This window comes from Leuciscus leuciscus (assembly GCF_965113295.1).
Source record: "Leuciscus leuciscus genome assembly, chromosome: 19".
Taxonomy (NCBI): Eukaryota; Metazoa; Chordata; class Actinopteri; order Cypriniformes; family Leuciscidae; genus Leuciscus; species Leuciscus leuciscus.
The window spans coordinates 31,145,428-31,161,606 of NC_138743.1; the positions used below are offsets into that span (position 1 = coordinate 31,145,428).

General features: G+C 41.0%; 1 protein-coding gene across 7 annotated transcripts in view; it reads right to left on the minus strand.

Annotated features, from left to right (window-relative positions):
* Positions 1-731: 731 nt before the first annotated feature.
* sipa1l1 (signal-induced proliferation-associated 1 like 1) overlaps positions 732-16,179 on the minus strand; it is a 97,095-nt gene continuing 81,647 nt past the window's right edge. For 4 of the 7 annotated variants that reach the window (XM_082147447.1, XM_082147452.1, XM_082147448.1 and 1 more), the window contains 9 exons: positions 11,430-11,527; positions 10,191-10,633; positions 8,851-9,078; positions 8,232-8,394; positions 7,903-8,128; positions 7,346-7,519; positions 6,280-6,391; positions 6,056-6,134; positions 732-3,639 (listed from right to left, as the gene is read on the minus strand). In XM_082147447.1, the coding sequence (XP_082003573.1) occupies positions 3,496-3,639; positions 6,056-6,134; positions 6,280-6,391; positions 7,346-7,519; positions 7,903-8,128; positions 8,232-8,394; positions 8,851-9,078; positions 10,191-10,633; positions 11,430-11,527 (1,667 nt within the window). In that variant the 3' untranslated portion in view covers positions 732-3,495. The remainder of the gene's footprint in view (positions 3,640-6,055; positions 6,135-6,279; positions 6,392-7,345; positions 7,520-7,902; positions 8,129-8,231; positions 8,395-8,850; positions 9,079-10,190; positions 10,634-11,429; positions 11,528-16,179) is intronic. The other 3 variants (XM_082147451.1, XM_082147450.1, XM_082147449.1) reach the window with 3 other exon arrangements.

Below are 16,179 nucleotides of genomic sequence, written 5' to 3' on the forward strand. Positions count from 1 at the left end.
TCAGTCTGCTAACATCTGCACAGGATTGTGACAGCATTGCAACAGCCGGCACTCTTGGGAAGAGCTCTAAGCCCTTTGCTCCCACTACTTGTTCTACAACATGTTTATTTCAAGTGCACTAAAAATTCCCTATTGCATCGTTCAACCAAAGTTCTCGAGCAGAGGACATTCCACTTCAGTCTGGGTCTGTGCACTCATTTCCAATTTCCAATAGTCTAAGTCAGATAATAACTTTTGCTCGCTGATATATCCGAAATGTGTCCTACAACCACATACAGTACATGAAAAAATCCAGCAAGGTTATTTGACTTCATTAACTTTTCGGCCAGAGATCGACGGCTGCAGGTCAGAGATGCCCTTTACATTTATTTTCCATTTTGGGTTAACATTAGCATTTCCACAAAAAGAAGATTCTCTCGCAGCATTTAAAAGTGAATTCAGCGATTCCAGTAGAAGCAACAGCAACAATCACATTAGACTGGACTCAGCTGCACGGTCACAAGAGGGTTAACGTCACAATCAGAGGCAGATCAGCAGGAGGACGTGAGAAGCCCTTGGCAATCCAGCCCTGCTCTTCAACAGGCTTTGCTGATTACTTACTGCAAGGTGCAATTATCCTCGCCACTACCGTGGCAAAAATCAGCCTCTTCCACAAAAGCACAACACTGAAAGACGAAAACATAAAACAAAGGTACAGATCGCAGCAATAATAAACACGAGGAGACGTGGGATGACATTCAACTATTGCATTTAGATTAATTTATTGGCTCAGAAAGCAATGGCAGATTACACCTCATAGAGCGGGCGGCAAGCACGAGCCATTCGTTTTGACCAGTTCATGAATAATTACAGCACCTCAAATCAAGTTTTTTTTTTTATTATTTATTTATGAAACCTTAATACTGTAATCACTGGAAATTCTCTTTTTAAACCTCTACACTTTACAAAGATGAACAGTATATGTAAACAGTACTTTTTGTTTGTAATCTTAATGCTCCTTTTTAAAATGTGCACATCGTTAAAAACACAATTTTTTTAAAGTTTAGATGGGAGAATATATGGAATAACGTCTAATGACACAATATAAAAGAGATCAAGGGAGGGAAAACAATCCCAGCCTCATCTCTCTCAAAAGGGACTGCATACGCAAGAACAAGAAGCAACATCAAGAGCCATATGTTTATGCATGTCCATAAACGAATAGCGATAGATTTATACAAAATGAAAGAAAAAAAAGGGAAAAAAAACAGTGCAAAGAAATTCAAATCAGAAAGCTAAGAACAAAATAAGAAGAGATAGGAGATAAAGAATGAATTAAAATTCACATTCCCACAGTCATCAATATTTACCTTGAACCATTTATGCGTTTAAAAATGATAAAGGATTGAGAATGATGGGAGAATGAATACCAAACCCGAGTGGAGTGATGCGAGAATAAATAGAAGTCGTGTTTTGTCCAGTCAAGGAGTTTGATGCTCTCGTTTCACCCTCCTGACTGAGGCAGGAGGCATAATAATCTCATGTCGTTCTCCACATTGTGCAGGTCCGTCCCGACCGAGGCAAAAGTTTGGCATTCTTAGTGTTTCGTTCTCTACGGGTATCAGGAGGCACTTTCTGAGACACTTCGAGTGATTCCTAGAACAGAATCGATTATGGCTGCTCACTGTTCACAAACTCAAATCGAAGTTACCTCCGGATCCATTGTGCACATCTTCTTCATAATACGTAAAGTATCCAGAAATCGACTCGTCTTCATTAGACTGAGAAACCAGCTAGTGCTTTCCGAAGAGTATAAACAGTATAATGGAGGAGATCTATACAATATACATTACTTGGGTCAGTGATATAAGTAGGGCAGGATGTTTGGTCTTTGACGCCTGACCTTTCTGCTCTGGGAATGCCGCCATGTTCGGACGAGGGACTGAGAAACTGACAACAAGAGCAAAGTGCTTTAACCGGGTGTGAGATTACAGGGCAGTTGTTCAATATGATTGATCCCAGACAGTGAAGCTGGCTCTTAACTAAGCCATCCCCCTGGTTCTGCGTTCTTTGACCAATGACGGCCAAAGCACCCAAGATCTGACTCCGTGTGTGTGTGTGTGTGTGTGTGTGTGTGTGTGCATTCTTTCTGAGGCTAGTTCCTGCAAGCAACCCATTGCAACTTGTGTCTCCTGTTATGAGTTCAGATACGACTCCTAGGCTTCCTTTTTTCCCTTTTCTCAGAAAGGCACCTCCTCTCATCCCTGATATTGAATCCAATACCCGTGTGTCTGGTTTTTTACAGCGTTATCTCTTGTTTGAATGGAAGGTTTCCATCACTATGAGTGTGTATAGGCAACGTGGAAACAAACTGGAATAGATTAGAGCTGAAGTCAAGTGAGACGGATCACTTATTACCACTAGATGGCACTAAAGCAAAACAATACCAGACTAGGGCTCCACAACTTGCACAACAAAAGATACTGCAGCTCAGGCAGAACTCTACTAGAAATAAAAATAATACCAAAAATAAAAACAGAGTCCAAAAGAAGTGACATCCCCTTCCGAAAGAAACGCTATTCACAGATGTCCGTTGTACTGCACGCATAGAGAATCGAAATCGTTTACTCGTAACATAAATGAAATAAATAACTGAACTGTTCCCAAAATAAGACATGTCCTTAAATTCCAGACTTGTAGGATCATCAGTGTTCGTACCACAGACTTGAGATGTATTTGAGAGGAATCAAGGCAGAATATTGCCAAACGTCCAGTCTTTAGGACAAGGATTCAGACTCCCTGCTATTGCTTCGTTTAATGTTGAGATGAAACATCACAACATAACACACGTTTTGACTTCATTATGAGCAAAACACTTAATGCCACCTTCAGAAAAAAGGGAGCATTCCTTCTTTTGAAACGCAACTGGTATTTGAAGAGCAGGGCGGCACATTTGTAGTTTGTAGATTGGTTTCGCCAGAACATGCAGACAGGCTTTTTACAACTCCAAAAACCACAATGACGCCGCACGTTTCACGACATGGTACTGGATGCTGAAATGTTGTCGTGTAGCAGAGGAGTCTTCTACTCGGGCTCTGAGGCAGGGGGTCTACATGGGGCAGGGCTGTAGCAACGTCCAAATGACTGGAACTGAATGTCTGGTTGTCAGTTGTAAGTAGGGCACAGGAGGGACAAGGATGGAACAGCCTGGAAGGCAAAGGCTGGCATCACAGCCAGTCACTAGTTACTCCTGTGGGCGCTTCTAATGATGCCCCAAGGGATCTAGAGTGGAGAAGTCATCACAGAAAAGGGCTGAAGAATTGTATTTTCCTGACTTTGAGCCATGCCGCCACAGATGTGTTGACAGTTTGAAGAGGAATGCTAATGTGAATATCAAATTGTGTTGAATTGTGAATGGACAATTCTCAATCCGGTCACACATGGGAGTAAAAGTCTCTCCCATGTCTGTCTGGTCCTCGAGAAGTCTATTGATCTTGACCGTCTTCTGCGGATGGCTCAGTTCAGATCGATGGTGTTAAAGACCCACTCTGTGAACTTCTTGAGCTTGGCAGCAGAGCTTTGAGACTCTTCTTGCAGCCTCTGATTGTCCTCCCAAAGCCTCTTAATTTGTGCCTGCAGTTTCAATTTCTCTTCCCTTTCCTGGAGGAAAAGAAAAACTTAGTGAGAGAATGATAAATGTGAGGGTGAGTACACTAACTTTAAATATCGACAGAGCTCCTGTTTACAACAGTTACTACTAGGAATGTAAATGCAACACAAAAAGCAAAATACATTAAACTTTTCAAGGCAAATTATCAAACACTTTTTATCTAGGAAAACTAAAGGCAATACGACAATTGCTAATTCTGTTGTTCCAAAGTGAATCATTCCGAGTCAATTACAGTGGTTCAAGATTTGATGACTATTACAGTTTCATATAACTTCCACAAGTAAAAATCCCCATTTTCTCCATAGAGGAATTATAAACTTGTTTTCTTATAAACTAGACTTACTGTGAGCAATGAGGTTTGGTACATGTAATTGTTGAAGTCATCAGCCAGTATTAGTTCAACTTTACCAAAGTGACATTACCCATGATTCTGCAGAGAAATTTCTACCAATCAGAGAATCGCTATAAGCGAAAAATCTTTAAAGGGGACATCTGACTTTTTCCGTGTTTAAGTGCTATAATAGGGTCCCCTGTGCATTTACCAACCCTGAAAACGTGAAAAGTGACAACCTAGTAACTTTGTTTTGGTAAGCCTTTCTCTGCAAGCATTAAAAAAATGATGCCGATCTGATTTCGTTCCCCTTCTGACGTAGGAAGGGAATATTATTATTATAATATTACCGCCCCTTAATCTGCACGTTTCCACACACGGCGCCGCCATTTGGTTTACGCATTATTATACGCAAGCGACAACAGTGTAACCAGTTCTAACGCAAAGGCAAAAGTCTGAGCAAAGCATGCAAACTGTTCTGTCGTTGGCTGCACAGACGAACACAGAACACTTATTTGACCCAAAAAATGCCACAGTTGTCTTAAGGCGCTTTTCAACTACACAGTACCAGCTCGCCTCGGCTCGGCTCGACTCGACTCGACTCGCCTTTGTTTGGTTTTCCACTGTGTAAAAGTTGTACCTGTACCCGCTTCCAGGTACTTTTTTTCGTACCACCTCCGGCGAGGTTCTGAGCGAGCTGAGGCGATACTAAAATGTGACGTGAAAACACGACAGACTGCTGATTGGTCAGAGAGAATTGTCACTATTCACTGCGTCATCATTGCACGCGCCAGACGGAGTATCCTGAATAAAAAACAGCAAAAACAAAAACAAAAACATCCAAAAATAGCATACACTCGATTTCCTCCATAGTCCTGTGTGTGTGGGTAGCGGGTGTGTCTCGCGCGTCTCGCGTATAAGATTAAGTCACGGCAGTTTCCTGCGGCGTCGCTATGACGACCAGGTACTATTGTGGAGGTACTATCTGCAATGGAAAACGGAACGAAAAGCGAGCCGAGACGAGTCGAGTCGAGCTGAGCTGGTACTGGTAATGGAAAAGCGCCATTATAAAGACCTCAGGGAACTGTGTCAACTTGTGTAAAAGTTAAACATGACAGTACATGCAAGTCGATGCGATTAATCAAGGTAACTCTATCCATGTATCATGTATCCACTAACCATTCAGAAACGTCCAGGTGCAGTCTAAAAGTTACAGTCTCTCTGTAAGGCTGCACTCCGCTATGGGTTATTTCAGAGTATCCGAAGCTTGTGTAAAGGATCGGCCGTCTTCTGAACGGAGGCGAGGAGCAGCAGCTCATTTGCATTTAAAGGGACAAACAAAAACGGTGCGATTTTGGTCACACCCAAAAAGGGGCAACTTTGACAAGCTATAATAAATGATCTGGGGGGTATTTTGAGCTCAGATTTCACAGACACATTCTGGGGACACCATAGATTTATAATACATATTGTGAAAGGGGGCATAACATGTCACCTTTAAATCAATTGTTTTAATTTCTCCATTGTTTTCATGGCATTGTTATTCTTTCCCTTATTTAAGCCATTAAGTACTTTTGTCTTTAAGTCCTATTTTCAAATAGTTGTGATCCACCTCAGAGCTGGTTGTATTGGTTCATAACTCTTAAATCCCTATCCGAAAAACACATCAGGAACCAAGTCCCCTGAGAAAGTGGACTGGCACTGTTACACTTTTATTGACATTTACATGTGGTTGCCATAGTAAAAGCAGAATAACTGACTACAATCTGTTTGTATTGTTGAAAATGAATGCGTCACACATTGTTGGTGCATTACCACCACAAGCAGAGCCATCATTAAGGAGGGAAAAGTGGAAACGATTCCCGACGGCCCACACTTTAACCGACACCCTCGGACAATAACTTCAACTGAGGGGGGAACCAATAAAAACAGAACCAGGGCCCTGGAAATTCAAGCAACGGCCCTTACCACAGGTGTGCATTGGTTTTCAATAAATGGCTATCAATTATTCCTGATTTATTTAACCCTGAATAGGTCAAAGAGGCTATTATGAATATTGTATAAGTTCTACTCACTTTCTTCAAGTCCTCCTGCAACATCTTCACCAAAGCCTCCAGCTGAGAAACTTTCCCACTGTAGCTTGAAGGCCCATCACTAACAAAAGAACCAGAATTAGGAAAAAATGGATGCCATATGCAAAAAACTACAACACAACTAAGAAACCACATACCAAAAGAATTAGAGATTATTTATTGGACTATTATGAAAAAGCTGAGAAGTGAGAGTGTAGCGGATGTACCTGGGGGAGAGTCTGGTGTGGGGCACTGGCTGCAGCTCTAGATGCTGAGGACTGAGTGAAGACTCTCCTCTCTGACTGACGTCCTGAGAACTAAACATAAACCCTCTTTGCACTGAGAGGGGAATGGGAGGAGAAGAGTGTGATGGAGTTGAGAGAAAGAGAGAGAGAGAGATGATGGTGTGATGACAAGCAGAGCATTCATTTAACTGTGAAGGCATTATTAGGCATACGATAAAGCAGCACCTCGAGCTTAACACAGTCGCACATTATTTCACATCTGTCCATCAGTGCAAGCCCTCAGGGGACATTTCCATTAATGTAACAGCATTTCACTCATTATCCTAAATCCTTACGTTTCAGCAAATTCAGCATATTACATCTTCGCACAAAATGGATAAATCCTTAACGTCATAAACCCCAGTAATGGGTGTTTCTTTAACTATGGGCACTTTTGGCCCTGTCTGGTGATCCTTTAGAAATTAAAACACATTTCACACTCTCATTAGGTTATTTAATTTTACAGTCAAATGCCATTTTTTCATGAACATTGCCATCACAAGCACCATTCTCTCCACATATGTTTTGTGTTCGCTGTTTGATAACATTCTGTGGTGGAAATAGCATTTTTGGGATAACGTCGCTTTCTAATGCTAATTTTATGAATCATAATTGCATGCAGTAAGTCAACTTGTTTTCAGCAATTTAAATAAAGCTGAAATAGAAGACTAACTAACTAGGCAACGAACTCAAACAAGTAAGAACTACAAAAACTACAAAACTGCATCATGTGTCTTGCAGAGGTTTGCAGTTTTTCTTGATCCTTGGTTAGTTTTTCTTGATCCATGTCAAATTTAGAGCCGAAGCTACTTTTCACTGTGCGCGGACATAGTGACATAGTGTAGCTTTAACAATCAACCTCTGGCATATGAAAGTGCCCATATTTGAAGAAACACCTTAATGTAAATATTAACTAAGTAAAAACCTCTCCCTCCTACAGAAGATGGACAGATGGATTGTGCAAAATTGTAACATAGCTGAGGAGGAAAGAGAAGAGAAATGAGCTCACTGCGCTGTGGTCTTCTCTCACCCTCGTAAGCATTGGCAACATCCACGAGGTGGGTCCAGTCCAGGCCGCTGTCTGTGTCCGTGTCCGGGAGGGGCATGAGACCCAGTTCAGGAGGAGGCAGCCTGTGCCGCTCGTGCAGGTCTGCTAGAGAGGTGTCAGACGCTGAGAGGTCACCTAACACATAGCCAATGAGAAAACGTGAGGTGACGTGTGTGTGCGCATGTGTGTGATTGAGTGCTTTTGCCCAGTTAGAGATTGTGCAGTGTGCATCTTACACAACATAATGGGGAAATTTAGGGGACTGCAGTGGTACTGAATGAAAACGTCCCAGAAAATGAAACATTAAGTTGAATTTAGCTTTGAAGTTGTAAAAATATTGTATTTTTCACAAAAATTAGTTTGAGATCAAACAATAATTGGTGGAGCCCCTGCAGTACTGTCACAGACCCAGGGGCTTATTAGATTTGCTCAATGATAAATGCATTTCTAGGACATCTCTATAGATTGTGCCACCCTGCCACCCGGCACTATGACCCAATCATGACAGGTTTTCTTACCATGCATCTTGATGCCCATTTTGTAAGAAGGTCTGCGCAGTGGGGCGCCACGGGTGGTCGGCGATCGTGGAAGGGTAGAGCAGCTGAAGAGCACGTCGCTGGCCAGAGCCTGCTCCAGAATGGAATCTCCCAGAGACGGCAGCCGCTGACCCCGGTATATACTCTCATCTGACAGGGTGCGCTGCAGAGAACGGCGCCCTGAGCTTGCTAGACCTGAGGAGGAGGACTGCAAGGAAGAAGGATTTCATAAGCTGCTCATGTGTAAATGAACACTCAAAAATGACAGCACACTCGCTCAGTATCACAGCGCTTTTCAGTTGATGACGTACCTTCTTCTCCTTGTGCTTACTGGATGAGGAAATTTCTGGCACGATCAGTTTCTTCATATCTTCTTCCACTGTGGACTTGCACATGGCTTGGGGAGAGTGCAGATCCCTAAGAGAGGGCCTGGATTGAGAAGACCCAGTGTCTGTCCCCTCACCCTGTGGTCTTCTAGGGGGAAGAGGCAGAACGCAAGATTCTGAATTAAACATAAAATTCCTGACTGCCAATTGTAAGGCAATCATTTCCACATTTACAGGATCAATATGCCGTTTTACTGTTATTACTCTTCCTCTCCAGAAGGGGGCAGTCATGTATTAGTAAAAACAAAAATTCAAGAGCCAGAGGAAAACAAAACCTAAACTCTTCTGACAAAAAGATTACACAGATTTATTGCCACTGAAAAGAGAGGTCAGAGCCAACTCAACTAGAGCATTAACTTGTCTATTAAACAATGTGACAAATTTATCTAGCAAGACTGCAAGTAGTCCATGATTTATGAACTTGAACTTGTTGTGACCGTTTCCCTGTGTGTATCTTTTGAAACATCTCTCCTTCACATCTTTATAATCCAGTCACATATCTTTTAACCATCCATCATCCCCACAGCTGAGCACCTTTACTTACTTGCGTGTGTCCCCAAAGTCCACAGAGTTTATGGTGCTGCCCGGTTTCCTCCAGCCGATCAGGTACTTGCTAGTGGCCCCTTGGCGAGGATAGAAACTCTTGGGGCCAGGTGACACCGAGCTCTGGGAGGAGGAGGAGGAGGAAGAGGGGGAGGTGGCCGAGGAAGACTCTTCACGTGGGGAGCTGTGGCTGGAGCTCAGGACTGCAGGGCTGACAGAGTGGCGTGTGCTGAGGGAGAGCCAGATAATGGGAAAACATGTCTAGTCTGTCTCAGAAAATAAATAACCTAGAAAAATAGTACACATACTTTATAACATGTGTACACATACATATAGCATTATTTGCCATATTACTACTACAAATGCATACAGTATATCAAAGAATTGTAACATGACATGCAAAACTAACATCCAAACTCTGGAGCACATTTCTGAATAGATAAACATTTCTTGCCCAAAGATAAGATGTGTGTGGTTTCCAGGGAGTTGCTATGCAGTTGCTAGGGTGTTCTGGGTGCTTTCTAGAGAAATGTTCTGGGTATTGATGGTTAGTTATTTGCTCAAATCAAATAAACCACCTGCCACAATGCAAAGATGCGTGTTGGGTGGTTACCAAGGTGTTGCTATACAGTTGTTAGGGTGTTCTGGGTGGTTGCTAGGGCACTTCAAATGTGTTCTGGGTATTGCTAGGTGGTTGGTTGCTAAAACGTTGTGTGTGGTTGCCATGGTGTTATTAGGGTACATCTAAGGTGTTATGGGTATTTTTGGCAAGATTATGATTAAATTTCATATTTGAAATCACCAATGAAATCTGACAACTGTCTCATAAATTAAGTAACTAAACGCTCGAATCATGACAAAAAGTGGCATTTTCCAGGCTGAACCAATCCTGTGCAGTCCTAATCGCGCATCTCAGAACACTGACTGTTTTTATAGGAACCGGCTCTTCTAACGGCAGCTGCAGTGACGTGATGACTTTACCAATCAGTGATTGGCTCTATCCTTTAGATTCGAAGGCGTGACTTATTCCGCCATATTGCACGTTGCACTTTCTCCCATTCATAGTAATACGAGTGCACAGTCTTTCTGTATATAAAGTCTTTGGAATTACTAGGTGGTTGCTTACAGGCCCAAATAAAAAAAGCCCACCATCACAATACTAAGATGTTGTGTGTGGTTGCCAGAGTGTTGCTAAGGTATTCTGGAAGGTTACAAGGGCATTGCTTAGGGAGTTTTGGGTATCTGCTAGGTTGTTGCTTGCTAGTTTAAATAATAATAAATAAATAAATAAAAAACAACTACAAGTCTCAGTAAAAGTTTATAAAGTGAATCAAAGAATACCTAGAATGGGAGGCCATGTCACTCAGACTGTAAGAACTGCCATCCCGGACCAGTAGATGGGTCGGTGGGCTTCGGGTAGTAGGTGGTGGCTCAGCAGGGGACACTGGTGACTCTGCAGCGGGAGGGGACCTCTCAAGCACCCTCCGGCCCCCTTCTGTAGGGCTGTGCCAGGGTGAAGGAGCTCTCTCTCTTGCCCCAGTTGCTCCCACAGCCAGCAGAGAGCTAGAACTCCCATGGGTGGCCCCGTATGACGTAGCATCGATGCCACTGTCAGCTGAAGCACCCTGCAGGTATCCACCGCCACCCAGACCGTTCGGCTCAGAGTCCGGCTGCTCTCCCACCCCTCCACTACCCAGATCATACCACTTGTCATCACTGTGACCCCCACTAGACGTGGTACTGGAGAGCGTATTACTGCTGGAATGGGAGTACGGACCTTCAGACTGTAAGAGAAAGGAAATGGTCGCTGAAAAGGTCAAATATTCAGAAAGAGTTAAACTAGAAAAGAAAAATAGATTTTACACCATAATGTTAAGGCACAGTGTTTCTTAGAATTTTTTTTAATAAACTGCTTTTACTACTTATTAATAATTATGTGCTAAATAAAAGTCAACCAACAAAATGTGGCGCAACCAACATGCAATTTTTTTAAAATAAATAATAATTATAATTATATCATAGAGAGAACCCGTTTAGACTCATGTCTGTGTGCTTTTTTTTTGACAAGACCAGGTTTGTCTTTGTCTTTCAGCCATTACTGCTAATTGTTCAGTATTCAATGAATATGAAGTTCAAAAGAACTGCACTAATTTGAATGGAAAAAGATTTAAAATCTTTTGTAACATTATAAATGTCTACTGTCACTTTACATCAATTTAATTTCTTTCCCAATTATTATTATTTTTTTAATCTTACTGAGCACCAACATTTGTTAACATATACAGTAGTGTATATTTTACTGACCCAGCTGCTAAAGTGTTCTGAGTGGATTTCTTTGCGTTGCTCTGCTATTGCTAGGTTGCTTAGGGCTGATTTCGGGCTCAAGTCAAAATAGTCCACCCTCAACCATACAAATTGTACTTCATGACCATATTTCTGATTAACATATTAACTTAGTTTTAACAAACTATTGTTTGTGGTATTTTATGGTAATGCTCGCCACTTAAAGCTCCTTTAGTGAAGAGGTACCACGGGGCGCCATTTTTTAAGAGCGGTTGTATGCAGCAGTTGAGAACCCACCTGGCTGCCCTTCTTGGGTGAAAGGTGAATGACTTGCTCCTGTCTCTGGATGCGTGGGCCGCCTGAGTAGGACGAGCTAGACTTAGTGACTGGAGCATCTACAGAAGATAACAGCAGGGAGGAAACAGACACACTTGAGACTCATTTAGATGAGAAATGTCATAAACAAAGCCTAAAGTACACATGCGAACACACACACACACACACAATAATTTATCCTCCTTGAAATAAAATCATAGACAATTTGATCTCAAAGAAATCTGATTTGACCAATATAGCTTATGCAGTCTGTGCTGATTTTATTACAGGACAGTGAGTGCAAAAGAAACTATTGTGTAATTGTTGGCTGTTACATAATGGCCATCATAACAAAAATAGATGGTACAAGCAATTAAAGTACACAGAATTCGGAAGGGGGAGGGGATGGATGGACAGGAAGCAGAATGTCGGAAAATGCACAGACTTGAAATGATTCTAAAACGTCAGAGACTTTGTGTTACAGTTCACACAGACTGATTACACGGGCTTTAAGACAAAATCGAGTAGACATGGGCATACATTTGGAAAAAAAAAAGGAGGAAAATAAGGCCATTTCTTTGTACATGCATGAGCCACTGCAACATTGCTTTGTCAGAGGGGGGCAATTCCTTTCGAGCTTTATGAAAAGGCTTTCCTTCCCCTCTTGACACCCTACTTCCTGCCTCTACCTCCCTTTAGCTATTCAAAGCAGAGTTTTGTTTGTTTTTCAGAATAATAATACCTTGCAGTATCTCAGAACTCAAACTCAGTTTGTACAAACCATGATCTTTTAAGATGAAATCAAACACTTTTTACTCGATTCAAATTATTTCCTGAATGTACAATTTTGTGCTAACGTGACTGCTTTAGAGGAATGGAACATCACTTCAGGAAAAGTATATGGAAGCTACTGGGAAAAAAAGTAAAGGTTTGGATGTGAATGAGCATCATTAAAAATGTCAGAAATCTGTCAAAAATGTCAAAAAGTATGTCTCATATGGATTTGTCACATACCTTCCAGCCTTATATAGGAAAAAAAGATACGAGCCCTATTCGGATAGGACTAGTTTTCATGGAGGACATTACAGAAATTCATGTTTCACAATGTCCGAAAGTGCCTTGTCTGTGTTTTTATCACACAACCTCATTAAAAATTCCAGGGAAAATTACCTACTGTGAGAAATCTAATCCCGTCCAAATGCGAATGTCAGTGATTGCTGATATTGTATTATCCTAATGCTTCTTGTGTTTTTTTTTTAACCTCCCTGAGCTCCCGTTTGCACTCCAAATTTCCGCATGCTTTCATTTTATTTCAATATTAATAAATAGAGCCAAATTAAGGAAATTGCAAAGATGGCCCATTTTAACATCAGTGTCAGGTAAGATACTTGTCTACATGTCTCGGCCCACTTCTGTGGGTTTATTATAAACAGCCAACCAAGTTGTATCCAAGTAGTAGTTTTTTTTTTAAAACATATACGTCATTTGTGATGCACGCAAGCACAACACATGACCTTCTGTATTACACCCACATCTAGAAAACACAAACACACACACGTAATAAACATGGAAATGTTAGTGCCATCTGAATCGGTACATGAAATCACATACGTCGAGTGATAAGAATTGTAACTCAAACATAGTTTAGAAAACTACTACAGTAGAACAATTCTCAGAGAAATTTTTTTTTTGATTGGCCTTCCTCCCCCTTCTCTTCCACCTTCTTGTATTTGTCTTCCTCTAATTTGGACAAATTCTGCATTATTTAGATCCAAAGCTGATGAACTCATCTGTATATTTACACACCCTAAGATTCTGCCAGGTGGGAATTTTATATTACCATTTAATTACTTTACTAATAGTAAAAAAAAATGTGCATTTCATTAGTTTTAGTGGTGCATAAATAGTCTTCGATTAAACCGTTTAAAAATAATTATCTATATAAAAGAAACAAATTCTATTATATTTATTTAAGTTAAGGTTCTTTGGGTCTATAATTTGAATCTTTATAAATATAACAAATCAGCGAGGTGACTTTTCTCAAAGCCATCCCAAGAGACAAAACCAACATAGATCAAGCATTTGGTGACTGACTTCGTCGTCTGCAATCATGAGAGCGACATATACATGTTGAAAACAAAGCAAAAAAGGGCTTTTTGGCAGCAAACCCTTAATATGGGTTTGGTTCATACAGGGATAAAAAAGTACCCCATGTGTAAAATGAAATACTCTGCTGTATATTTAATGCTGTGGGCCTAATTTTTGGCCAGAGGTCCTGGACATCTTGTTCAGATACATGGCATCATGGATTCGATCAAATACCAACAGGTAAAAAAATAAATCAAAACCTGACAACCCCTGCTAGAAATCTTATAATGGGCCATGTTTGGATCTTCCAACAGAACAGTGATCCAAAAATGGGTCACTGAGCACAAAACCAAGCATCTGCAATGGCCATCCCAGTTCCCAGACCTGAACCCTATAGAAAATGAGTTGGCTGAACTGAAGAAAAGCAGCGCCAACATTGATCTGGGAATCTGAAGGATCTGGAGAGATTTTGTATGGAGGAATGGTCTCGGATCTCTTGTCAGGTGTTCTCCAAACTCATCAGGCATTATAGAAGACTATTTATTTCATAATGTGATTTTCCCCCCACTTTCAATTATTTTACTTCAATAAAAGGTTAGATTTTTGCATTGAAAAAAATTGAAGATTTCTTTTTTACAGCCATTTTTGATCATATTTACCAAGGGGGCAACTAATTCTGACCTGCACTGTAATTCTAGGCAATGATAACATTTACAGCACGGGTCATAAGGTTTACTGGGCCAAATGCTCAGATGTGTTTTGATGCGTTTCGTGTGGGCTGGACCCTGCTATTACCATCCGAGTCTTCGAGATGCCACAAAGCGGAGCTAAGAGGGGTCAAGAGAGTGTGGAGGTGGGCCGCTTGACCACAACAGTCAGAGAAGCTGAAAACAGTGAGATGGTTATAGAGAATAATATACAAAAGAGGGACATAAACAGAGACAAAGCGAGAGACAGACAGACATAGCGGAGGTAGCATAAGACTGCCTGCAGGTCCTGCAGTCTTTAAAAAAAAACAAAAAACAGTAATATTCCTGTCAAAAACAGGAGACATGTGGAGAAGCTTCAGGAATGGAGAGAGCAAGAGAAGTAAGAAAAATATGCAGAAAGGGGGTGGTAGTGTGAGTCACAGCACACTTGGACCTTGAAGAGTGAGAGAGAGTGTGTGTGTGTGTGGTGGTGGTGGGGGGGGCTAGAGGGACACAAAGCGCTGCTTACACAACCGTACCAGCAGGAAAGAGGAGGTATTTCTATCTTTGCTTGAACCCATATACAGCATGCTGTTCTGAAACAACATTTATGTTTGCTGCCTTTCACTGGACACAGCTTACTTTCAAAGACTATGCTTGATCTATCGAGCGCTCTAAGGTTGACCACGGTTATACAAGAGAGAGGTATTCAGGGGAGGGAAGGATCAGATGATCTGGTGTGTGTGAGAAGATCAAACCGAACTGAGCTGCGGGCACAAACAAGTGTGGCCCAAAAGAAAAAGAAGCAGTCAATGCCAGGTGGAAATATGGTATAACAAAACCACATAGCCTACAGCATGGCAACAAGCACCCTAAAAAGGAGAGTTTCATTGCATTGGTTTTCATGCTAAAACGTCTGTAATGTGTTTCCCAGAGCTCTTGGGTTAAAACAATGTGTCACTTTCAGTGTTTTCTAATGAAAGCACTTGAGAAGAAAGACTAGGTTTTTACATATCTTCAAGTGAATGTGAGTGGTGCTTGCCCGTGTGGCCGCCACTATGCTAAGGTGTCGTGGGTGGTTGCCGGGATATTACCATGCGGTTGCTAAGGTGTTCTGAGTGCTTACTTACTGGCCGAAGTCAAAAGAGCCCACCTTCAAGTCCCTTTGATATTCTGATCCTCAGATCCTTCCTCCAATGTAAACCTATGGGATCTTTTCACCCACTTTATCCCTGACCAGGTAAAAATGTTCTAAGAGTCCTAATTTTACTCTTTGTAAACTAATAGTGCACCTGTCCTTAACATGTCTGTAACATCAGGGTTGTTATTGTTAACTAAAAAAGTTCTACAATCAGTTCAACTATACACGAAATGAAAATAAAGCTATATACATGTAGAAAACTAATTAAATGACAAAACCACGATTATTAAAACTTAAACTAAATTTAAACTACAAACTGAAATAAAAGCCAATTCAAAATATTAATAAAACCTATAATAGTATACAAATAATACTGAAATAATACGTAGCACAAACAGTGTGGGACAAGTTGATTACATCTGTTCAATATGTAGCAATTGGACTGCCCTGTTGTTAATCTTCCTAAATGTAAAGTCAGAATGTTCCCTGTGTATAATAATATATATGCAAGCAAAATGGACAACTGAAATATGCTCAAAAAAATAAACTCAAATAAAAAGCTTGAGAATGAGAACTGAATCAAATCTAATAATCTGCATTGATACCCATGCCCCAAGTGATTTTTTACTTAAGTTTAGCAAAAGCATCTGATTTAAGAAATGCTTGAAATTGGCTAAGAGGAGGTGGTCTTACTGTTAAAAAAGGTACAATTTATTTTTTGTGTTTTGAGAGTTTATGAATGGCATCTAGTCTAGAAGCATTCTATAATCACGATTCATTCAAATATCAAGCACCGAGGGCCTCTAAACCCATA